General features: G+C 36.2%; 2 protein-coding genes across 3 annotated transcripts in view; one reads left to right on the top strand and one right to left on the bottom strand.

Annotated features, from left to right (window-relative positions):
* The first annotated feature begins 4,093 nt into the window (after window positions 1–4,093).
* On the top strand, window positions 4,094–20,460 carry LOC106871263 (formimidoyltransferase-cyclodeaminase). The gene is made up of 14 exons (XM_014917629.3): window positions 4,094–6,882; window positions 7,316–7,499; window positions 8,467–8,595; window positions 9,206–9,294; window positions 10,038–10,214; window positions 10,738–10,875; window positions 11,989–12,120; window positions 13,423–13,484; window positions 13,861–13,984; window positions 14,879–15,040; window positions 15,765–15,808; window positions 16,062–16,200; window positions 17,152–17,247; window positions 18,807–20,460. Exons 1-14 carry the CDS (start codon window positions 6,820–6,822, stop codon window positions 18,885–18,887), a joined length of 1,620 nt encoding a protein of 539 aa, XP_014773115.1. The 5' UTR covers window positions 4,094–6,819; the 3' UTR covers window positions 18,888–20,460.
* A 1,663-nt stretch (window positions 20,461–22,123) lies between these two features.
* Window positions 22,124–26,911, bottom strand: part of LOC106871298 (E3 ubiquitin-protein ligase UBR3) — a 39,616-nt gene continuing 34,828 nt past the window's right edge. Inside the window, exons 35-38 of one of the 2 annotated variants that reach the window (XR_008264835.2) lie at window positions 26,022–26,231; window positions 24,939–25,078; window positions 23,177–23,386; window positions 22,124–22,259 (exon numbers count right to left, since the gene is read on the bottom strand). Coding sequence is in view for 1 of the 2 variants with exons in the window: in XM_052970344.2 (XP_052826304.1) it covers window positions 23,269–23,386; window positions 24,939–25,078; window positions 26,022–26,231 (468 nt within the window). In the remaining variant the exon portion in view is untranslated. Of the gene's footprint in view, window positions 23,387–24,938; window positions 25,079–26,021; window positions 26,232–26,911 lie in introns of both variants that reach the window. The other variant, XM_052970344.2, reaches the window with a different exon arrangement.

Genomic DNA, 26,911 nt, shown 5'->3' with positions numbered 1-26,911 from the left:
ATATGTCCATCTTGCTATTCAAACAATTATAAATGTTACAACTTAAGAGTCCATCGTTCAAAACCATTGGAGTTAATTCTCTAATGATGCGTGTTTATGTCTGGGGAAAAATCAAACAAAGCACTTTTCTTTGTTTCTGCTCAATCTCTGCTAGTAAGTGGACATTAAATGCTGTTCTTTTATTAAATACCAGAGTGGACACTGTCCATTTATGACTACAGAAAGCTGTGACAGTTTTCTTTGTTTATTATACAAGCTCTAGATAAATAAGATATTGATTATCTCCATTATGTATGGATCTACATAATTGGGGAAACAGCTGGTCAAAGTGACAAGGTCTTATTAGAATTCCATTCCTATCCATTATAATAACAATGGTTCTTGACTAGAGTCTATATGGCCCTTGGGGGTCCATGTAAGATTTTGCTAAAATTTATCTCCAATAAATTGGTTATACTTCTACTGTTACAAAATATTTTAACAATTTTTTAATACAATTTCTAATAATATTTAATTATAAAAATATAGGATTATTTTAAATATTGAATGGCTTAGAGGCTCCCCCCGAGTGAAATGGGAATCAAGGGGTCCAGAGGTAAAAAATGGTTGAGAACCACTGCATTAGAGGAATATAGATTACTATTAGTTCTTAACTGGTATTTTGTTGTATTTGTCCAGAGGAAAGTCGATAAAGTTGACGCCAGTGAGATTTGAACTCAGAATGTAAAAGCCCATCAGTAAATATACTGCTAGAGAATATGTCCACCATTCTTACGATTTTATTGATTGCCATCTGACTACTGAACCTGCAATGCACAGTCTGAGGCTAAAGGGACTTTGGGTGGGTGTAGCTCACTGCTATGACCACGTGTGAAAGTGCATGGCTTTGTGGTTAGAGTGTTGGGTTCACAATCACAAGTGGATTGTGAACCCAAAGAGTTCAATTTCTGGGCTGGGCTGTGTGTTGTGTTCTTGAGCAAGGCACTTCATTCCACGTTGCTCCAATTCACTCATCTGTAGAAATGAGTTGCAATGTCACTGGTGTCAAGCTGTATCGGCCCCTTTGCTTTTCCCTTGGATAACATCGGTGGCGTGGAGAGGGGAGGCTGGTATGCATGGGCGACTGCTGGTCTTCCATAAAACAACCTTGCCCAGACTTGTGCCTCGGAGGGTAACTTTCTAGGTGCAATCCCATGGTCATTCATGACCGAAGGGGATCTTTATAATCATTAGAATTACAATATAATTAATGTTTCTAATGTAATAATTGATGATTTATTCAGTCTACACTAAATAACATCAACTGGCACAAAGCCACCGCCGCCACCACCCTCACTACTACTCCCTCCTTTTTGTCTTGCAACTTACTTAATAACTCTGTCAGTGCTGGTGCCACATATGAAGTACTGCCGCTGGTGTCATGTGTAAAAGCACTGGTGCCGGTGCCACATACAAAGCACCCAATACACTCTGTGGCGTGGTTGGTGTTAGGCAGGACATCCAACCATAGACACCATGTCATAGCAGACAATTGGAGCCTGGTGTGGACCCTAGCCTTACCACCTCCTGAAAAACCGTCCAACCCATGCCAGCACGGAAAACGGACGTTAAATGATGATGATGATTCAGTCCATCAGGAATAAGGAATTAAATCTGCCTTTGAGTCAGCAGTTACGAAATAAGGAATAATACCCAGGGGACGTGCTCTGCCTGAAAACCAAACAGTAAGGTTGATTCTAACACAGTGTAGTCTGCCAAGGATGGAGTTTCTTATTCATTTAAGCTCCCCCCTCTGGCACATCCCCTCCTCACTCTAACATTTTTATTTAGAGAAAAGAAGTTGGAGGTTTTTATATCAGATTCAGAATCTATACAATTATTTTTATTTGTTTTTTCTCTTTTAAACAATAAAAAGTACATTTTTAAAAAAATAAACAAAGAAATCAGTAATATGGAATCTTAATGTAATGTTTTATATTGTTTTATTTCTGTATTGTTATGTATATTGATGTATTAATGGTTAACTGGATAAAGAATTTATGTATTAATGGTTAGCTGAATAAAGAAGATGGAACATATTGTCAGCGCTTGGATTAGTTTTGAAATAAGGATATTAATGGGAAGTCAATAATGACGGCATTAGTGTTGCTCTGTTTCACTTTCTCAGCATCGGATCTCTCTCTCTCTCTCTCACACACACACTCTCACATGTGTGTATATATATGTGTGTGCGTATATATATATGCATATATCTATCATCATCATTTAATGTTCACTTTCCATACTAGCAAGGATTGGATGGTTTGACAGGAGCTGGCAAGGCTGGAGAGCTTCACCAAGCTCCTCCATTTGTCTGTTCTGGCATGATTTCTATGGCTGGATGCCCTTTCTAATGCCAACCACTTTACAGGGTGGACTAGGTGTTTTTTTTACGTGGTAGCAGGTGTATTGACACATATTTCATATCTATAAAAGTAGGCATATTTTCTTTTTTAAATTGGAAAGCTGCTGCCACTTGTACCAAATTCAAATAAATTTTTAATTACAAGATTCCATGAAATGGCTCAGACTTGGATTCTTAGAATGTTTTTTAAAATGTTTAATTCATGCATATATATAGAATATAATATGTGTGTGTGTGTATAATATTGTTTGTTCATTCCTTTTGCCCTTGTTTTCCCAGGTTAGTAAGCGTTAGATGAATACACATTGGTGATGCATTATTTTTAGCTGGATGCTCTTCCTGCTGCTAAACTTTTCCTGTTTTTCAAGTAATGAAGTTTTCATTCTTGTCGACTTTGCCAGTACAGAACCAGTGGACAATTGGTTGGCAGTGGAATGACAACAGAGAACACTACCATAGCTCAGCAATATTTTTATGCAATTTCAGAACATGAATGAAACACACCAATTCTCTTCATTCCTTTACATCTTATATTATGTTCATGCTTCTCACTTCTGGTTATCAATCCTGATGGAGGCGCTCCTATTGTTGCTGATGTTCTCTTCACCAATGTCGTTCTGATTTGCCCTGACAAAACATGCCATACCACTTATCCTCTTCTCACAAAACATTGGCAAAACTCTTCCATTTTTTTTGTTTTTGTTTCTTCTACATTTGCCTCTCAAGTTTCTCTTTTAACAACTTTTTATCAATCCTATTTTTCCCTTCCAGTTCTTCTATCTTGTTAAGCCTGCCTCTTGGCATTTATGGTGTTATCTGTTGTACCTATTCCCCTACCGTTTCACCCCCACATGCCAAGAGCCTTTCTCCAACATCAGGTCTGGTGTGAGCCCCATATGACAAAGAAATATTTCAGCTTTCACACCTTTCTTCTACTCTTTGTCTTCTGTTTTTCTATCCACCCAACTTTCATTCTGAAGTCGCTGACCGATGTCCAGTGATTTTTTCTTCTTCACTTGATGCTGTTGCATAGCTTGCACTTGTGCAGGCAAGTTGCAGTCAGTGAGCTTGGTGCTCAACTGGACAGTGGTGGAAGATTTCAGGGATCAGAAAGTGTGTACTCCGGCAATTGGCACCTGGATTAAAAGAGAGAATGAACCAAGTCCTCCCTGATCTGCTGGAAGTGTTTGAAGCCAATGAAGACATTTTCTTTTTTTTTTCTTTTTTTTTTTATCAGTTTGACAATAGAGGATGAAACGTGACCGTCTCTTTAGAAATCCAGAAACAATTCTTTATTAGGTGTAATAAAAAAAAAACATCTTTAAACACAGTTGGTGAAAGCCTTTGACAATAATCCAAGTTTCCTACTTAGTAACGAGGCCACACAATTCGAGAGATCGATTTGATCCTTGTATAAGATTAGTATTCATCGATCTGTCAAGGATGAAAGATAAAATCGATATCAGCAAGAATTGAGCTCGGAATGCAAAGAGACGAAATAGCTAAATGCCAAAAGGAAATTTGTACGGCACCCTACAGATTCTGTCATTCAAGATTGACTAAAATGATGTTAAAATGTTTTTTTAATTATGAGAAGATAAGAGAGTGGCCGAAATTAAGACGAAATGGATTGTGAAAACAAGGGGAGTCACTCTGTAGTATATTAAACAAGGGAGCTAACTATTAGATACTTTAAAACTGCCACAACCAAACACGCATGTGTTGTATCGTTTGCAAGCCAGTAACCTCTACGTGGTCTCTTGATCTGCTAGGAATAGCAGCAAAATTTCTCAGATTACACCCGACCATGTAAAAACGAGAAAAGAAAGACATATCAGATAATTAAATTCTAGATGCACTACGTGTATTAAAGCGGGAATAATCACGACTGAAAAATCTTAGATCTGCCACTGTCAGCCAAACAACAACAATATAGAGAAAGACGTACATAAACAATGAATTTATGTGTTTATGTAAGCATCAGAAGTAATAACACATTGTAACTTAGACGTGGTTTCCAACTAATTGTAGGGCACCTAATATAGGGACCGAAGTGTTAGGCAGCGAGCGGGCAGAATCATTTGCACGCCAGACGAAATATTTAGCAGTATTCTGTCTGTCTTGCTGTTGTGATTTCAAATTCTGCCGAGGTCGACTTTGCCTTTCATCCTTTAGGGGGCGATAAAATAAGCACCAGCTGAGCACTGGGGTCGATGTTACTGACCCCTTCCCCAAAATTTGAAACTAGTAGAGGGACATGTTTGGCTGCCCATAGAAACCGTTTCATGTGAGTTCATTTAATAATATCTCATTGTATCTGGCCAGGCACTGTGGATCCATTACTAAGGAAGTTCACACGATTCCTATCTTCTCTGAAGGCTAGGAGAAGTACGGCACTACTTGGATTCTGTTTTATCTATCTATCTATCTATCTATCTATCTATCTATCTATCTATCTATCTGTCTGTCTGTCTCTATCTCTCTACATATATACATATGTGTGTGTATGCATGTATGTATGTATATCAGTTAAAAATAAAAAGAAGTAAATCAAATTCTGAAATTCAGAGACAGACAGACAGACAGACAGGCAGTCAGACAGACAGAGTAAAAGTGCAATGAAGAATGTGGAACAATTTGAATGATTCTCCAACTGATTAAGCAAGCATGCTAATTAACCATTACAGTACAGAATCACATCGGCCTTTGAAGTTGAGTGCTACAATGGCAAGAAAGAGTTATTAGGAAAATAAATAAATCAACAATTAATTATATTGTTTCGTGGAATTCAATATTCATGAAAATCTTTATCAGTTCTTTTGATTTGTAATCCCCTTTCAAAACAATCCCTGGTTTATAGTTTCAAAGATGTCCTTTCTTCATGCTATCTATATTCCAAAATCCAAGAAAATCAACAAAAATGTATTCGTGGTCAGACAAACATTTTCTTAAACTGATAAACTTGTGTATTTAGCACATATTTTCTTCAGTTTTCAGGGTTTGTTTTATTAACAATGTATGTGTGGGTGTGTGTGTGTGTATCTCATCTAGGTCGTCCCATATATATATTTCCTTTGAAGCAGAGTCCACATCACCTCGCCCAGGTCAACCAGGACCCCCTGACAGGACCCTTCTCTTTGTTAAGAGAAGTGTGGAGGATAATCCTCATTGCAAGGTCTCTGACAGCAGAACAAGTTGATGTCAGTCCCAGAACAACTGTTTATAAAAGGTCCCATGGTCTTCTGTCAAAGAAAAGTTGCATAACTTCTATTTCTTTGCTCCAACCAAAATAAAAACTATTTGGCACCAAGTTCTGCTTGTTTCTTGGATATTTTTTCTTTTGTTTCAGTCATTATTAGATTGTGGCCATACTGGAGCACAGCCTTGAAGAATTTTGATCAAACGAATTGCCCTCAGTACCTACTTTTTAAGCCTGGGACTTTCTCTGTTGGCCTCTTTTGCAGAACCGCTAGGTTTCAGGGTCATAGATACACCAACACCAGTTGTCAAGTGTTGGGGAGACGGGGGGGGGGGGGGACAAAAAAGATACAAAACACACACACACACACACACACATGTATGACAGGCTTCTTTTGGTTTCCATCTACGAAATCCACTCCACAAAGCTTTGGTCAGCACTGGACTATAGTAGAAGACATTTGCCCAAGGTGCCACACAGTAGGACATGAAACTAGAACCCTGTGGTTGGGAAGCAAGCTTCTTACCACACAGCCATGCCTACTTTGCATATGGTGACTAGGCCAGTGGCGGCTTTTTTGATGCTAAATTGCCCACCTTCAATCCTTGTCTGTGGAATGGAAGCACCTCAGGAATTTTAAGAATACAAAATAGCACAATCGGAAGGCAACATTTTTTACTCTAAAATTACAGCTTTCCAGTTTCATTTTGATTCTTATGTTGTTGTATCATAGTATTGTTGTTGTACCTGTGGTGTTGCTGTACGTTGGCCATTTACCTGAGCAGGTGTTACTGTTTTTGAATAAAGACTAAAAAACAAAAAGCAAAACATGTGTGTGTGACTGTGACTGCATTAACGTCAACCTTCTCTGATAAGATACCAAAGGTGACTCTTTATCTTCGTATGTCACACTTGTTTGTCATTTACAAATGTCTTTGCATATCTTCTTTTCCTTTTTCTTTTTCTTTCTTTCTTTTTCTTTTTTTTTTATTGTTAATCAATTTACAAAAGAATTTGTAAGGTAGCATGCACTAATTGATAAAGAAGTTGGTAATCAACTTTCTTCATTCAATTTGATTGGTCAATTATTAAACTCAGCTTGGTTTGTCAATTATTAGAACATTTTATTCAGTCAATAAATTCTCTTTTGCCTCATTGTTATCAGCACCAAACAAAGGAACAGAATCAAATCTCTTTCTCAGGGTTCTACATAAAAATGTTTGCCAATGAAAAAATCATTGAATGTGTTCCAAATTTTTCAGAAGGTTCTGATCAAAAAGTGAGTATTTCATTTGTTCCCCTTAATTACTTCCAATGAAGGGGTCCGTTTTTTGGCTTTGTCTTGTTTTTTTTTATAAATTTTATTGATATGTTTATCATAAATAACGATTATTCCAACAGGATCATGATTCTGATGGCAATGGCAACACTGTCAACAAAGGTGATGCCAACACCAATGATGATGATGATGATGATGATGATGATGATGACAACGATGATGATGATGATGATGGTGACAGTGATGTTAGTGATGATGTCAATAATGGTTTTATTTTACCATCAGATTAATTTCAATCCAATGCATTAAGAAAACCATTTTTTATTCTCCCATATATACGTCTATATATTTATCCCTTTCTTTCTCTCAGACCTTTCTCTTTTTCAAAAGCTTGTTACGTCATAAGTTGTTCTTTTACTAATTTCCTTACCAGATCATTGGTGCCATTTCCAATGCCATAACTGGCACTAATGGCTGCTCTTTGCTTGACGTCGACAATGGTCCATCAGCAAACCGAACTGTCTACACGTTTGTTGGTTCCCCGGATGCTGTAGTGGAAGGTGCCCTGAGAGCATCCAGAGAAGCCTTCAAACTAATTGATCTGAGTCAACAACATGGTAAGGAACTGTTACAGGGTCACTCTACTTCTGTGATTCCCAACGTGGGGCCTGTGGTATGTGTGTGTGTGTGTGTGTGTGGTATAGAACTGGTCAGTACTGAAAGCAATGCCATCTTAATTCCCTATGGAGAAATAAATTGGAGACAGACTTATGTGTCTAAGAGTATTAACTCTTTTATCTCTGACGACAGTAAGGGATGAAAGAATTGAATGGTATGAAATGCGTTGAAATGGAGTGGAAGTAACGGGTAGCATCAGTGAAGGAAGAGAAAGAGAGAGGGCATAAATTATATTAATTTTATGTTAATATAATTACTTCTACCAACATTGTTATGAGAAACTGGTATGTTCTCAGTGGGAACATAGCTGGGTATGATCTTAGAGTTCCTGGAGACAAAATAGCTGCAATATTTTCTCATTACCAAATTGTGATGGAACTTACGATTTTTAGAAGAGCAGAAAATGAGGAACTGTTAGGGTTAGCATCATTCCTAAAACATTAGAAATGAAGGAGTCCATTTTTTTCTTGCAATTAAAGTAAGATTCTTGAACTCTGCTCCCCAAGAACTTACCATTAATTTGCCATCTGGTTTTTCATTTCTACTGATTTAATTTTTGCAATCTCTGACTTGTGCTTTTTTTTTTTCAAAGTCTTCTAATTGTATTTAACAGAATATAAAATTTGTTCAAGCACACATTATTACAGGAAAAATAGGCTGCCCAACTTGCATGAGATAGCAGCAAAATTTCCCATCAAAATTCTGTTAAACCATCCTAAAAATAGTTAACTGAGTCCTGATTGTAAAACACGAGAAAAGTAGGAAAGACTCACAGATGAGATACCATTTAGGTAAATGAGGAATCTAATTAGTGATGAATATAATTATCAGAGTTGTATGATGAAAAAATTATCTCTAATTACCAAAGCAAGGTTACACCTGTTTTTAATTTTATTCATTTTGAAGGAGAACATCCAAGAATTGGTTCCCTGGATGTGTGTCCATTCATTCCTGTACGTGGTGCCACCATGGACGACTGTGTCAAATGCTCAGAAGAATTTGCTGATAAATTATCAAAGGAATTCAATGTACCAGGTAATTAATGAAACTGGAAATACCAAGTAATTAAAATTTCTTTTTCTTTCTATATTTGTTTATTGCTTATTTTTTTATTAATTCGTTTATTTCCTTTTGCATCTGTTTTTAAATTGTTCTTAACTTTTGCAACCGCCATTGGCATTGTTATTGCTAATGTTGTCCAAGAGATCGATGGAATTTTAACTATTTTTACTTCCCATACCAATTCTTTGAAATTCCAGCCACTTGGACATTTTATCCATTTCCTGTTCATTCCTCGTAATATTTAATTGTTCATATTTCTTATATTAAATTCTTCAGCTTTTTTGTACATCTTTGTACCATGATAGATCACTGACCACTACATTTAAATTTTTTCTCTCCGTGTTTTTCTCCTTATTTCTTTCTGTTGAAGAGCATAGCTCGAAACGTTAAAGACTTTCTCTGTTCCTGAGCGTTAAACTAATACATCCTTTTGTTGTTTACACCACCTGTCTTCGTCTGTTGTTTTTTTTTTCGTAAATCCTCCCATATGTATGTATGTATGTATGTATGTATGTATGTATGTATGTACGTATAGTTTACATTTTCTTTATAATTGAAAAAAATTATGGTTTACACCTTTCAGTTTATCTTTATGGTGCTTCTGCGAGGAAGCCTGACCGGACATTACTGGCAAATATTAGGGCAGGAGAATATGAAGGCCTCCAGACCAAGGTAAACACTGTTTCTATTTTAAAGATGTTCTTTTGTAGCCTTCAATCAAATCACACAAAGTTGTCTGAAAGATTTTTTTAAAAAGTGGGATTAAACACCTGACGATTGATGGTGCTGGACCAGCCAACCCTTCAAGGATACACTCAGAAAAGATCAGTTTCTGCAACTTCAAATCATAGACCAACTTCAAATCATAAAACAGCAACAAAACTGATAGAAAATAATTAAAGCAGTGCTCCAGTATGGTTGTAGTCCTATGACTGAAACCATTAAAAGAATAAAAAGCTTCCTTTACATGTGACTTAATATTTGTAACTGTAACAACCAATCGTTTCAATGGGAATTAGTGATGTTCATCAACTGAATGATGACAGAAGGACCGAGAGGAAATAGAAAACAAGAAAACTTTTTTTTTTAAATCTTGAATTGAGATTTAGTCAAAGAAGTCAAATATGTAGAGACACCTAAATGCCAGAAAATCTAGACTTGATGCTTCCCAATTTGTGAAAGAGTTTTACTAATCTTTGAAGTAAAATGAAGTGATTCAGGATTGAGTTGAATCTGTAAACAATAAAATCTGTGAGCTGAGGGTTCAATCCCAATTATGTCACTGCAATTAATTTGATCTCATGTTTCCTAAATGGAAAAAACTCAAACACATAATTTTCTCTGTGAACTCAGCTTTACATAGTTATTAACGACCTTGGTTGATAGAATTTCTGTTTTTTTTCTTTTTTTGTCAGTTGAAAGATCCAGAATGGAAACCAGACTATGGTCCAGCAGCATTTGTGGAACGATGGGGTGCCACTGTGACTGGGGCACGCAAGTACCTGATTGCATTCAATGTCAACCTGGTTAGTACAAAGGAACAAGCACACAGGATTGCTCTGATGGTGAGAGAACAAGGACGCAAGGACAGGGTAACACTCCTTTTGTTTCCCATGCAGTCAACTTGTAAACGTTCAGCAATAAAAACAAGATTCAGTTTACAAATGGTGATGGAGATGATATGTCGTTTAACCCCAGGTCGATCCAGGTCGAGTAAATGTGTGATCAGCTACGTACCTGTGGTGATCACCCCTCCAGTCAGATGGGGTATCTAGGATAATAGTATCTTTTGTGTTTTCAAAATTTAAGAGAATAGGCTGTGATTTGAGGGAGATTTGACTACTATTTCTGGCAACCATGTAAAGGCTTCTTTGATAGTGTTGTTGTTGTTGGCAGTGGTGGCGGCGGCGGCAGCGGAGGAGGAGGAGGAGGGAAATTTAGTAGTAGTGGAAATTTAGCCTGAAGATTGCTTGGAGACATAAAAACCTGCCGAAACACATGTCTCCAAAGCAAGAAACTATCAATGGGTCTTATTTTTATACTGTATGCATTAAATTATATAAATAAATACTTATATATTTATGATGCTATCATGTTTTCCCAACATATTTTCAGCCTCATAGTCTAAAGAAGCTGCAAGGAATTGGATGGTATCTTCAGGAAAACAACTTGGCTCAAGTTTCCATGAATCTCTTGGATTATGAAGTAACTTCGTTGCATACAGTTTTCGAAGAAGTGAAAAAATGTGCAGATGTAAGTACATAACATCTATTTCTACATGTTTTCCTGTGTGTGTATATATATATATATATATATATATATATATATATATATATATATATATATATATATATATTAGTTGAAAAATTTGCTTCAATTCATGCCCTTTTGTATACATGTGTAAATTTACGCATGTGTGGCTGGATGGCTGCGTCGACTGCTTCTTTAAGAGATAATTGTTTTCATGTCTGCACATCGACACATGCTCTAGTCATTTACTGAACATCACAAAGACCTATAAAAATCTTATACTATTAACCAAGAGACAGAGACACCTTTTCAATCCCTTAAGACAAAGTATTGTGCTTTCCATTATAATCCAGTTTATTGATGTTGACAATTGCATTCTCTGTCAACCTGAAATATAGAAAATACACTGAGATAAGGAAACATGATTTTTTTTTCTTTCTGCTTCAGAAGGAGTGTGTGTATGTGTGTGTGTGTGTGTGTGTGTGTGTGTGTGTGTGTGTGTGTGTGTGAACATGTGTCTGCTTTTAAGCATGTTTTCAGTGAACACCATACAATTCCTTTGGATGCCTTCTCTACACAGTATGTTCTACCTTTTTCTGATATTTTCCATTGAGTGGCCAGGGTGTATATACATACATACACACACACACATGCATATATGCATACATACATGCACACACACATACGCAATACATATGTTGTTTTGTTTATTTTGATATAGGAAATCATGAAAGTGTACACACCAGACAACCAAAGCATGTTGAGTCTAATCCATGCTCATGGATTATGTAAAAACAGGATTACATAACTGAACCAAGGTTTTATCCAATCTGTCTTTCAGTCGACTTTATGCATCAGCCGAATATCATTTAAATTGCACTCAATGTAATTCTCTCTCTCTCTCTCTCTCTCTCTCCCTCTCTCTCTCTCTCTCTCTATCTCTATTTATCTATCTATCACTCTCTCTCTCTCTCCTTCTTGTTCTGTACATCTGTCTGTCAGTCCATACATACGTCCAGCCATGACACTGTCTGCCTGTTTGTCCTGGTCCTTGTGTCTGTGCACTTTTGAATATATTTATCTCCTTTCTTATAATACGATTATTTATGTTTTCAGGGGCTAAAGCTTCCTGTGGTTGGGTCTCAGATTGTGGGGCTGATTCCACTCCAAGCGGTACTCTCGGCAGCCGAGTACTATATGAAAACAGAACAACTGTTTGTCTTGGATGAAGATCAGAAGGTTTCTTTGGTAAGACATCATAGTAAAATGCTGTGTTTATTAAACATGACAGCTGGGTGGAATCACCCAGGAAAAGGAATGGTTTTGAAATCAGTCAAACATTTGATGACATGAGTCATTTAGTTTATCATATCTTCATTCAATCAGACATTGTTTTAATCAGTCAATGAATGTATGATTGATTCAGTTCCTCAATTCTGTCAATCAGTGATTATCCAACACTTTTTCAATCAGTCATTTAGACATTATTTTAATCAGTCATGTTGGGAATTCTGTTGATTAATCTAGCTATCAGTCACTGGTTCTATCTGTTAGTCATTAAGATTAGTCAACTGAATAAATCAATCAACTAACTCCTCACGTACTGTTTCTATAAATCTGTGAATTCATTAAAGAACCAGTCAGTTAATCAATCACAAATCTAATTAATTGAATGGAGTAACCAGTCAATTTGTCAGTTAAACTATCAGTCAGATTAACATTTCAGACAGACAATTGATCAATCAATCAATCAATCAATCACTTAGTCAGTTAGTCAACTGTTCAGTCATTTAGTGAATCAGTCAAACCAGCCAATGAAACAATTTCTATCTATTTTATATTTCCTACACTCTTTATAAAACATAGAGTCAATCAATTGAGCAGGAGTCACCATACAAATGGACTCACCTTGACTCCAGCCAGAAATATTATGTAAATATCCTAACACTATTTTCACTCTTTCAAAATTGATTCTAGTCTCACAGAAAACGATTCCAGATTTCTAAATTCTTTGTTCTGTAGATGATTTCAGAGATTCTAAAAGGAACTTTTTTTTTCTTTATAGACATGAAATAATTGTTGCATCAACTGAACAATTAAAATATCCTGTAAAATGGTAAAATTAGTAAAAGAGCCTGACTTTTTCCAGCCATTTCTGTCATTGACCTTATTCACTTTAGGAAACTGGTTGATTCTATCAGCTGACTCATTTAAACGTGATTATATTTGGCAAGAGACCTGATCCTTGAGAGTGAAACTGAGCAAAAGGGAATTGCTTGGAATGGAATGTTATTCTAAGAACCAGCTTTGTCATACACTGCCTTATGTTGTTTCTACCTGAGAATTAGGTTCAAGGTATAAGTGACTGTGGAATACCCAACCACAATACACTAATCTAACAAACAGTTATTTCAGTTCATCTCCTTAATTAATGAGATACATTTATATTTTAAAATAGTATTATATTCAGCATGCCCCGTTCTTAGAGCCCCCAGTATATTACTGGTGACAAGATTTCTAATTCTTTTGTTTATATTTATGTTTTATCAGGTGATCAACAGACTTGGCCTCAATTCACTCGGACCATTCACCCCAAAGGAAAAAATTATAGAGTAAGATTTGATCCCATGTTCTTTCCTCAGTTTATCACGAATTGAATTGACCAATCCAAACTCACTTTGTAGTTCTTTAGTTATTGCTGCTGCTGCTGCTGTTTAGATTCATGGCAGTCCTGACTGATTAAAGACATTCCAACTTTGACCACCTCGTACTGTTGCATACAAAGGGATTACAGTTTCCAATGAGTTCTTCATTTATAAAATGGTATAAATGTAATTTGAGGGAGATTTGGTTGCTATTTCTCACAGGCTGAATGACTGACACTCATGTTCTACATTTCGTGTATTTTTGTAGCAGTTGAACGTTTTGAATATTTGTCTCATATAATTCCTGAAATGTTGATGGCAACAAATGACTTTATCATTTTAGGTTTATGCTAAAGGATGAGAGCAATCCCCTTCTGGACTTAAAACTATCTTCATTTATAGAGAGTGTAGGGAGCAGAACTGCTGTGCCTGGTGGTGGATCAGTGGCAGCACTTTGTGCGTCTCTGGTGAGAAAAAGACTCTTCTCTTGAATTTTACATTTCATTTCGTTCATTGTCCAGTTTATGGAAGTTTTTAGATTTTGGAGGGAACCTGCATTAAAACAGCTTCTTACAAGAAGTTCCCTCCAAAATCTAAAAACTTCAGCTTTGACAATGCATTCCTAAGTCTAACTCAATCAGTCAATCATTCAATAAGCTATATCAATCAATCAATCAATTGGTCAATAAGTTAATTTCATCAATCAGTCAATGAAATGTCAATGCAGAAAGCTGTTGTAGAGCCTGGAAAGTCCTGATTAATGGGATTCTGGTAAAGCAGCCATTTATCTTTTTCCAGTGACAGCTGATGCAAATATTGTTGCAGACAAAGGAAGACAAAGAATCCTTATGTGAGGGCAATGCTCCAGCATGGTCTTGCCTATCATGGCTAAACAAAAAACTGAACAACATTAACAAATCTCTATACATTTTAGGTGGATATTTTAGAATATTTTAATTGTCTTTGTTTCATCTGAATTGGACATCAAATGCATATATCCCCCATCCAGGGGTTGGGGGTATATATGCATCACAAGAACCAGGAGAGCAGCTCTCTAAGTTTATATGACTTTGGAATAATCTTTATCCTTTATCTAATCCTAATTTATACATATTTTGTATAAATTATACATTATTTGTGGCTTTGTGTCAGAAGAAATCGTAAATTAATCCAGGTTCTACACACAGACACCTTCATATTTGCATACAATTCCATCTGTGAAACACAGCTTTTCCACTTTTGATAGAATTACTTTATTTCAAGTGTTCCTTACTCTTCCCTTTTCCTTGCTATCCTCCACTAAAAACTCCCAGAAGGTTGTTGGCATTTACACTGCAATGTCAGTTCCCGATATATTGCAGGGTGTCGGACTTTTCAAGATGGTTGGTTTATTGACTTACGGAAAGAAGCAATTTGAAGAAGTTGATCCGATCATGAGGCGGTTAATTCCACAACTTCACGAGAAGATTCTGGAATTGAGGAAATACGTTGATGCAGATTCTGCAGCTTTCAATAAATATATGGTGAGACCTGAGTTGTTTACGATTTTATTATTATTTCCCTTTTTTTTTTGTTCTTACTACATTGACAGGACCTCAAAAGGGTTCATATATTCTGTAACCCCCAATAAATGGCTGAGTTATACCTAAAGGGTTTTTTTTAAGTAGTGTGTTAAAGGGTAAAGATTGGTAGAGTTTCTCTGCCTCTCCTTTACAGAATTGGGAATGACAGTTGAAGTGACATGGCTCAGCTAGGGATTGAACCTTGCTTACAGAATCACTTTGTCAAGAATTTACCTCAACTACATGGCATTCATATTTATAGAATGCTGTTACCATGTTTAAATCCACAAAAAAAAAAAAAAATAATAACTATAACACAATGAGGAAATATTAGAAAATTACTATTTTTTAATCTCACAACAAGAGATTTTCAGCAACAGTGCTTTGGAGTAAAGATTGTTTGCCAACAACACAATCAACCCAACTCAGCTCAAAACAATATCTGTGTGTCAGTATTGCTAGATTCCCTTGTTCGAAAATATAAGGACACAGACCGTGTCGTATAGCCAGCTGGAGACGATGACTCCTGGGGATAAATTACAGTAACATTCATCCTACACCAGGAATGCGATGTTATGGTGGGATAAATGCTTTCACTCATTTTGACACACACGCACACACACACGTGTATTTTAAATATATTCTACATTATTTCATTATCTCTTGTTATCTCTTTCTCTTTTAGGCAGCTCTGAAAATGCCAGAATCAAGTGAAAAAGAAAAAGAAAGGTTTGTATTCACTCACACACATAATGTAAATGACTGAGCCATGTCTACATTTCAGATAATATATATATATATATATCATCATCATCATCATCGTTGTTGTTGTTTAATGTCTGCCTTCTATACCAGCATGGGTGATATGTGTGTATGTGGTGTGTGTATGTTATATGTATGTTTGACCAAGAAAGTATGTGGAGAGATAGAGAGAATTCTTCATCTGTTTCACATCCACACCAATTCTATATTCTACAACCAGCAAAGAAAAAGCAAAAGAGGAGAGCCTTACCAACGCCATTGGTGTTCCTATGAATCTGGCACGTGTAATCAGTGAAGTGTGGCCCCTGCTGCAAGAGTTGTCTCTCTATGGAAACATCAACTGCTTGTCTGACCTCCAGGTAAGTGACCCTGGATTTCGCTTGCATTTCATCCTTATTCATACAGGCATCCAATATAAAGCAAAGAGTCTGGTTACATGTCTGTCTGTTCTGGGTTCCATTCTAGTCCAGAGAAGGTTTTTGACAGGTCATTTTTGTTGTTGTTATTTAATTCCAGATTTAACAATTCTGGGATCAAATAATTCTTGCCTTATCCTCCCATTTTTTATATTTCTCAGACATTTCAATATCTCAGCCTCTGTTATCTAATATATATTTGTGACAGAGGCAGTAGTAATACCGAGAGGTAATATTTATCCCCACTCAAATGTGGATGTTCTGTTAGAACAAACAATACTGCAGTAGATACAAAGAGAGAAGCTCTCATATTGGCTTTTGGTGCAGAATGGACTCTTGCTTATATCACTGGTGGGGAGATAAATCCCTGCTATCTCCAGCACGGAGACCACCAATAAACCAGTGTATTTGGACCAAAATACTCTGTGTGGTACATACTCTGCCCGAGTTGTACAGTCTGTCCCTTGTTACTCTCACAATCAGAAAAGCAAAGAACCAACAATTGCCGGGTTGCCTATCTTTAACCAATGATAATGGTGTTAATAAAATCCTCCACATACTAACATGTCACATCTCTGAAAAATATTCATGCATTTCCTTTCAATCTAAATTATATCTGTTCTTACAAATGTTCCTTATTTCTAGAAGTTGAGACACACCACTCGATGAATTAACTAATTATTCAAAAACTTCATCACTTTTTTTACAATTTATTAATTGAAAACACAACTATATTAAATTTTAAATGTTTTTATCTTACTTTATAATTAACATTTTAATGACTGTAGGAAATTAAAATGTTTGTACACAGATATGGAAAATTGTTGTTGTCTTTTTATTTATCCTACTCTCTGTTAAATGTTCTTGGATTCTTATTCCATTTTCTATTTCCAGACAGGTGTTAGAATGCTGGAAGCTGCCACATGGGGAGCCAACTACAATATCAAGATCAACCTTAAAAATATCACAGATACAGACAAACAAACCAAGGTCAGTTGAAGACCTCTGGACAACATTTTTATCTCAGCCTCCTTTAGTGTTGAACATGCTGTTACAAACTATATATAACTTAATATAACAATTATATAATATAAATCTATATATATAAAAATGAGAATGTGTGTGTGTCTGTCTGTCTGTGTGAATCCCTAAAACTCGAGAACTACGCAACCAATTTCATTCAAATTTTACACATGCCTTACTTAGGGTTCCAGTTGTGTTTTAGTCAAAAAAATTATTAACTTCTTGCAGAGTTCGAGCACACGGCAACATAATATCTCCTCCACTATTTAAGTATTACGTGTCAAAAGTGAAACAAAAACACTCATGTCAAATACTTTCACTTTAAAAATGAAACTATTCCATTAACTGAAACAATCACATTTCGATACTGTAATGACAGATACTTTCACAGAGAGAGAAAGAGAGAAAGAGAGAGATGTATATGTATACATATACATGTACACCATTTCGATACTGTAATGACAGATACTTTCAGAGAGAGAAAGAGAGAAAGAGAGAGAGAGAGATGTATATGTATACATATAGATGTACACGTATATGTATATATATATATAGATCTATACATACATGTATATGTATACATATGTGTAGATGTATATATATATATAGATCTATACATACATGTATATGTATACATATGTGTAGATGTATATATATATATAGATGTACACATATATACATATATACATGCATACAGATATCTATACATATATACACCCATCACACACACATACACATGCACACAAACACACACATTAGTCATTTGTTTTCTTATCCAAAACTACGTCAAAAGTACTGAATGGATCTTTATGAAATTTGGAAATTATATTCTTTGCATAACGGCCATAACTCCCATGAAAATTCATATATTTTTGATGTTGATGAAATTTTAACCCGAACATAACAGATGAGCATTATTTAGAAAATGATGTCACACGTTATCGAGGCTACCATTCTTTCTGGATGTGCAAAAGGGGATGACGTCTTTATTCCAAGAATTCCTCTTACTCCATCAGGAGCAGACATTCCTTTTACATTCAGAAGACTACAATTCCCCCTTCGTGTGACTTTTGCCATGTCCATAAACAAATATCAGGGTCAAACACTGTCTGTAGCTGGTCTTCTCTTGGAAGAGCCCTGCTTCTCACATGGACAACTGTATGTTGGCTGCTCAAGAGTGGGCAGCAACAAAAAACCTATTTGTATATGCTCCACAAGGGAAAACAAGGAACATAGTTTACAATGAGGTGTTATAATCACAACAGCAAGAAAGTATGTACATGATCACCTTCTTTTACGAAACTTCATTGACTTTCATATATTTATATTGATATACATATATATACGTGTGTTTGGGTGCGTGTGTGTATATACATCTCTATATATAAAGATGATGCGTAGTCTAGACGGCGTTTTTAGATTTCATTAGTCTCTTTAACCCGGGCAACGCCGGGTATTTCTGCTAGTATTTATATAAAAATTCCATGTGATCAATGCTAAAATATTTTCTTCCATTTTTTTCCCAGATCCTTGAAGAGATTGATGGTTACCAAAAATTAGCAGAACAAGAAACAATCAAAACACTTAGTCTGATGGAAAATAAATAGTTTTACAATTCTTTATTTAAATAGGAATTGGTATCTTTATGTCACATTATAAAGTAGAATATTTTGAAGGTCAACTCAACTGGAAATACTCAAGGAGGTAATAACATGAAAAAATATTGGAAATGGAAAAAGCAAATAGTATTTTGAGGGTCAGACTTGCAGCAAATTGGCAACAGAGTTAAGTTCATTCTTGAAGCCAATTCCTTTCACTCAGACCATTTTTAGTTATTCTGGAGAACATTCTTTTCAACTCTAGGCACAAGGCCCAACATTTTGGGGGAGGGGAGGCAGTAGATCGATCCCAGTACACAACTGGTACTTAATTTATCGACTCCAAAAGATGAAAGGCAAAATCGACCTCAGTGGAATTTGAACTCAGAACGTAAAGACAGACGAAATACCACTAAGCATTTCACTTGGCGTGCTAACGTTTCTGCCAGCTTGCCTATTCTTGAGAACATTACACAATCTCTTTATGCTACAAATCTGTTGAACCAGTGATAGAGAGTCTCTGCATGATCACTTGATCGGTTAAAAACGACAGCCAAATCTCCTTGATCAAAGATCTGTTTCACCAGAGTTGTTTCAAGGCTGAACATCAACCAGGCATATCTCAGTAAGAAGCAAATAGTCTCTAACTCCAGATTCTCTGCTAAATCTCACTGACTCTTTGTGTCATTCCAACAGGCTTCAGTCACCAAGAATCTTCCTGCTCCATACACAACTCATCGGCACACACCAGCCAGTTAGTCAGAGCATCATCTCTCTCCCCCCTTTGGTTTCTTCTTCCTTTCAGTTCCCTGGTCTTCACCAAATGTTCAAAGCTGTTTTCTTCTCATATGATGTCCAATGAACTAAACCTGTTGTTTCTTCATGTTGTTAAGAAGCTTCGTGGTGATTTAACATTCTCTGATCTTTGTCACTCAATCTTAGTCAACAGAAATGTAAAAACAAGAATATTTTTGAAGTAAATCTCTGAAAATTTTTACATTTATTGTTCTTTGATATCACCAGAAGTCATCAGAGTTTATCCCACTTTCCAAAGCAAAAAAAACAAAAAAACTGAGAAGTATTTTATAATTGCCTAAAATGTAAGTTTATTGCATGGTTTTCTATAAGAGCTTACCACTGGAAATTAGCAAAACATAAATTGCACTGTATTAACCCAGGCAACCAACTTTTAAACAGTAGTGTGAGCAAGATGAGGTTTAAGTGTGTTGGGTAAATATGTAGCAGGACACCAACAATGAGAGATAAGCCTAACACCAAAGTAATTCATCCAGACACGGCTCCCTTCTTTGCAAAATGACTGTTGGACAAACCAGTAAATCATTTGTTGAATCAAGGCAAGTTAGTTATATGGAAAAGGTTTTATCAAATAGGTGGGAGCAATACTTTAATAGCTCATTATGCTTTAGTAATTAGACAGACGAGTGAGGATTTCTAAGCGTCTGCCAAGCACAAATTATAACTCCCATGCACTATTTGTAAACCTCCACTGCCCTTTGTGTTGTATTGTCCTTTGTTTTTGTGCACGGACCTTGAGGCCAATAAAGAAAGAATTATTATTGTTTTTCTTTTTCTTCTTTCAATTTTGTTTTCATTTCTCTTCGAGTCTCTTCCTGACACCCATTTTAATGACTTATCACTGTAGACATTGATAGGCCATGGAAATAAATACACCAGGTTGTTCATTTACAAAATCAAATAAAATCAGGTAGAAAAAGAAAGAAAAAAAAACATTTACAAGGGTGGAAATTTTTTAAGGAAGGTGCATGGCTTAGTGGTTTGGGTATTGCACTCACGATCGCTAGATCATGGGTTCGATTCCCATACTGAGCAGTGTGTTGTGTTCTTGAACAAAACACTTTATTTCACGTTGTTCTACAATTATTTTAAAACACTTGATATGGGGCACACTTGTGCACCTGTACAGGTAATATCAATTTGATGGAGGAAGTAATGTACAGCTCATACATTTGATTGCAATAAGCAATTCATTTGTGTAGGTCGTTCAGCAAAAACTGAACTCTCAAATAATCATCTTCGACGGGAATGTCCATCAATCGTTTATTATTATTATTGAGGCAATTAGCTGGCAGAATCGTTAGCAATGCCGGACAAAATACTCACAGGCTTTACATTCTGAGTTCAAATTCCGCCAAGGTCGACTTTGCCTTTTATCCTTTCGGGGGCCGAGAAAATAAGTACCAGTTACGCAAGTGAGACCGATGCCAGTGTCAGGTCAATGGCGCCCATCACATTCTCCGAGTGGTTGGCATTAAGAAGAGCATCCAGCTGTAGAAACCTTGCCAAATCAGACGGGAACCTGGTGGCCCCCCCCAGCTTACCAGTTTTCAGTCAAACTGTCCAACCCATGCCAGTATGGAAAGCAGACGTTTAACGATGATGATGTACATCTACTAGAAAGGGTTATTATTATTATTATTATTCATCTCCTTTAAGAGTCAACAATTTATATCTTGACAGTAATATACTTGGGTCTATTCAATCAATTATTATACCTTTCCCCAACAATCATTGTCAGTTGTCACAGCAGCAACTGGTAAATTTTTCATGAGCTGATTCTCCGTTCCAGGATCAAATCCCAGTTGCAATTGGATTTACTTCCCCCACCAAGACCATGGAAAAAAGATGAAAGCCATTACTTCCCTTTAGATACTATCACTACCCACATAGTAATTTCTGAGATAGGCATAAGGCTCACAAATTGATGAGGAGGGATTAATCAATTAAATTGATCCCAGTTCTTGATTAGTGCACTTTGACCCCCAGAAGGATGAAAGGTAAAGCTGACTTCTGCATGATTTGAAACTAGAACATAGACACAGGCAAGGCTGTGTGGTAAGAAGTTTGCTCCCCAGTCACATGGTTTCGTTGTTCAGTTGGTCAAGTGTCTTTTACTATATAGCCTTGGGCTGACCAAAGCTTTGTGAGTGGATTTGGTAGATGGAAACTGAAAGAAGCCTGTCATACATTTATATATTTCCAAAATAACTTCTGATCTTGAACTCTACTATTTCCTTGTATGTTAACTCTCATATTGTCATATTCCATAGCTTGCAAGTTTTGTGGACATGCAAACACCACAGGCAGACAGGAGACAAAAGAGTGACAGAGATAAAGTGAAGAAAAGTAAGCAAGAGGCATTTCATCTCTATTATTATTATTATTATTATTATTATTATAGATTTTATTGTGAAGAAGAAACAATATTTTTTGTTCTTTTAATAGATTTAATATACAGTTTGGCTAAAATACAAGTTCAAAGAAATTCAGTGGCATATTTGTTGTTGTTGTTGTTGTTGTTGTGGTGGCTGCTACTGTTGTTGTTGCGCTTGTCTTTTGGTGCTGTTTAAAAAAATTTATATATTTTTAACACATTTGCTACATAAGAACAAGAAAGTATGAATGCTCTTAGAAAGCCGAAAAGGAGGAGGAGGGGGAGGTATAAATGAAGATGAAAGGAAAACAAAAGGAAAAGAAAAAAAATGAAGACTGGGAAAGGAAGAAGTGTGTGTGTGTGTGTGTGTGTGTGTGTGTGTGTGTGTGTGTAGGGAGAGAGACAGAGAGACAAATATGGGAGATGGAATTCGGAAAGGAAAAAAAAGAATGTGAGAAATGAGGTGAAGTGGGAGATTGGAGAATAACAAGGGTAGGAGGAACCGTTTTTTAAAAAAAATCGAAAAACTTAAGAGAGAGAGTAAATGGAGAGATAAAAATACACACACACACATACACACCAGATACACAAACACATACAGTATTGTACATACATACACAAACACACATTTACGTATACAACAGACATTTCATTTTCTCCTATATACATTGACACACACACCCACACACCCTGTCTCCCTCCCTCCGTCTCTCTCTCTCTCTCGGATCTTCACACAGTCCTCGTCTTTCTGCGTTCTTACGTCCAACAGGCAGAGCAGCCTCACCTTGCCATGAAGTTCCCAACATCACAGTAAACAGGTAACAACAACAACAACAACAACAACAACAGCAGTCATATTTCAATGACGTGAGGTAAGGTGTGAGGGGGAGAGAATTTACAGGGGAGGGGGGGTATTAGAGGTGGAGGGTCATGACTGGAGAGGACAGCAACGATAATAACAAGAACAGCACCAGTGGTAATAGAAATAGTCTTTGTTAGAAGGGTTCCAAAGATGGAGAAGAGAGAATAAAATTGATGGGGAAGAGAGAGAGAGAACAATAACAAAAAAATAACTGAAGAAAACAACAACAACAGCAACACTAACATCATCATCATCATCTTCATCATCATTATTATTATTATTGTTGTTGTAATGGTGAGCAAAGGCAGCAACTGCTAGAGCAGTTTAAGTCCAGGTCATAAGTTATTCTTGTGCCAGATCCACTGTTTGCAAGCATGGTCAAAGTTGTGTGTTCGCCATTGCTGCTCCAAAAGCTGATAACGTTCTTCACTGAGGTAGAGAGGCTTCCCACGTCTGCCGGAAAGGGAAACAAAGACACATCCTGGTTAGTTGTTTTAGTTTCAAGACAAGAAAATACAAATGACAGGGCAAGAATTACAGCTCAGGCCGAAATGAGCAGATCAATGATCCAAGTGATTCCAGCAGAGACTGTTTTGCCTTTTTGTTTTGCAATCAAATACTAATAAGGACCTCATAATCCAATGTGTCCTTCCTTTTTGTAAAATGGTGAAGGAGAAGACATTATGTTCTTTAACAATTTATTAAGTTAGCATTAACATAATCAGGATAAAAAAAAAACTAATTAGAAATAATCATGCAAAGAGGAAAAGACAACATTAGCTCAGTAATTAATATATTTTGTTTCAACAAGTAAGGGAGACAACACTGGATATGTTTCAGTCATATGAGACTTCTTCAGCGAAGTTTAGACCTGACTGTACTTGTTGAAATAAAGATGAAATAATCACTGTAGAGATCAATATTAGATCTCTGTAGATCTGTACAACATTTGTACATGGGTAGGTGGCATAGAATATTTGCATATTTAGATAAACCATTGCTGGAAAGTACTCAAAGATTTTATTCCTTCATATGGTGTATGTGAGAGAGAGAAAGAGGTTCAATAAATAATGCTGACACAACAACTGAATTCTTATTTCTTTCATATTATTCACATCTGGTCAGTTCCAAATAAACCAGCAATATTTCTAATTGTTGTTTTACTTCCAGGCCAACTCTGATTCAAAAACCCAGAAATCAAAGACATTCCACTCATGACAATCCCATCTTTAAGTACATCTATGATTACTAAGATCACACTATCAAAGAATCTTCCCTTTCTTAAGTTGGTAGGGCTTGATTTGAGGGAGATTTGGCTACTATTTCCAGCAGGTCATACAAGCCATATCATTGGCTGATATATTTTAGTTCTCTCTGCAAAAATTGGTTTATTTTTTTGATTTAAAGCAAAAGATGAGGTTAGATCTTGATGCTGGAGTTGCTCCGCTTTTTGATATTTTCATTAAATGATTAAAAAATTAACCCAAATAAAAGTTGTTTGTTTTTTTTAAATCTACCAAAATTCATCCAATCCAAGACATCCCCATTAAAATGGTCAGACAAAGAATTGGAATTATTTCTTCAGTTTAAGAGAGATCTAACCTCATCTTTTGCCTGAAATCAAAAAAAGTAAAACAGCGTCAGCCGACCTAGTTGCTCAAAGATTAATACAACCCCAGGCTGTACTGTATCCTGGACAGGCATAGTCCACTTCTAGAAGTGACTGCAATGACAAGGAAATGGTCACAGGCCGACCTTTTGACAGTTTACACTGTTGAACTCCTAATGAGAGAGAGAGAGAGAGAGAGAGATGTCTGTCGTCGGCTGTTTTTGTCTTTTAAAATCTCGAACAAGCCCTAAAAAGTTACAGTACCTACCAGAAACAACTGTATTTTTTTTAAAAAGTGAAGAAAAATATCAAAATAAATAAAAGAAAGGAAAAACAGACATCAATTGCGAATGCAAAAAGCCTGAGAGAATGGAATTGGTAATAAAGTTGACTCACCTCAGTTCTTCATCTTCTTCGCCATGTTTGTCGAGATAGACTGATCCCCAAAGTGCTGCTCTCTGGCCACGGATCACAACTACTATGCTTGAGTTTACCAACAGAAACACACCCGTTCCAGCCCCACAAGTTATTGAATGCTAGACAAGAAATTGAAACAACAAATCCCACTTTACACAACAAGCATCACATTTGGCAAATATTATTAGATTTTGTTTTTATTCTATGGTTGGATTCTCAAAAGGTACACAGGTTTAACAGCAAGGAAAATGCTGGAATTTGGACATAAGCTCTTTCACTACTTTGAGGTCATAAACTTCCAGCAAGTCTCCAGGTTCAACCAGCTTTTGATTTTGTTTTTTTATTTTGTTGAAGATGTGGGAAACCATTCTGTATATTTGATAGAACAATCACAAGAACTCAGAGTAAAGTCTTTTCTGCCATCCCTCACAGCACCAAAGACAAGTCACTCTCTCTATTACAGAAGAGAGCAATGTTAAGTTTTAGCAGTCAGTGTATGCAGACATTGTTATGCACACAGAACAGAATTATTAATTATAATAATGATTAAACTTTTGTGCACTAATTGCAATCTATATGTGCATTCAGAGAGCTTAGAGGAGAATAGTATACAAAATAGTTTCCGAAGAATTCACCATCATCATCATCCATTTTCCAAGCTGGCATGGTTTGGATGATTTGACAGGAGCTGCACCAGGTTCCATAGTCTGTTTTGGCTTGGTTTCTATGGCTGGATGCCCTTCCTAATGCCAACCAGAGTGTGGACTGGGTGCTTTTTACATGGCATCAGCAGAATTGACTGTCCATATTTACAGATTGACACTATAGACAAGTGTATATTATACAAGAATAAATATACCATATTATATTTTACAGCTGAATATCACATAAAACAACAATTTGGGACAAATTACATTACAGAAAACTAACATCTTCTCCAACATAAAATTCCTCTTTTAACTATTTCATGCTACAAACTAGGTTCACAAAAGTTTCATCAAAAATTTAACAGAACTTCACAAATAAAACAAGTGCAATAAGCTTCAAGTAGAAAGTGCTGACCTGTACGCATTCTCGGACTGATTCATGTTCACAGCAAGCTTCTCGGAAGCAGAGAAACTCTGCACATATTAAACATATCGTTGGATCTCGAGGAATTTTGTTACAAATCATACAGGTTTTGTTGCGGTACTCCTGGAATATTTTGTAGTATTGATCAGGAAGTTCCACAAGCCTTGGTGGATGGAAAAAAAAACTTGAAGGAAGTAAATACTGAAAAATAAAATCAAATAAAATAACCGCATTAGTAAGAAAACACACTTTACATTTGAGGGATATTTGTCGTCATCTTGTTTGTTGTTAACACAACGTTTTTGGCTGATATACTTTCCCACAGGCATATGGCGTAGAGGTTAAGAGCGTAGGCTACTAACCCCAAGATTCTGAGTTCGATTCCAGGCAGTGACCTGAATAATAATAATAATATCAAAAAATACCTTAGGAATCAGAACCCAGGTTCGAAATTTCCCGAAGACACCTGATGAAGGCTGGAGGGTATATCAGCTGAAACGTTGTGTTAACAACAAACAAGATGAGAACAAATATCCGTCAATTGTAAATAATGTATCCAGATTTTAAATTCCCATTTATACCAATAAAAATTGGTGCCCTTCGTATTGTAAGTAAATGCCTAAGTGCCAATCTGGATAAGCTAGGGTTTTCAGAAAAAGAAATCAACCAACTGACTCTCACATTACACATACAATCTGTAAGTGGAACAGTGAAAATATGCAAGACTTTTCTTAAGTTTAAAATGAGACTGCTTTAGTTATCAACATTCCAATGATGGAGTTTTGTATCTTTGTAAGAAACCAGCTCCTTCTTCGGAGGAAGAATTTGGATAATTAAAAGCAGAACACACACGTATGACTTAATGAATCTATGTATGAGTT

Source organism: Octopus bimaculoides, chromosome 9 (genome assembly GCF_046866305.1).
Source record: "Octopus bimaculoides isolate indiv1 chromosome 9, ASM4686630v1, whole genome shotgun sequence".
Taxonomy (NCBI): domain Eukaryota; kingdom Metazoa; phylum Mollusca; class Cephalopoda; order Octopoda; family Octopodidae; genus Octopus; species Octopus bimaculoides.
This window is presented reverse-complemented; position numbering and strand designations above follow the sequence as displayed.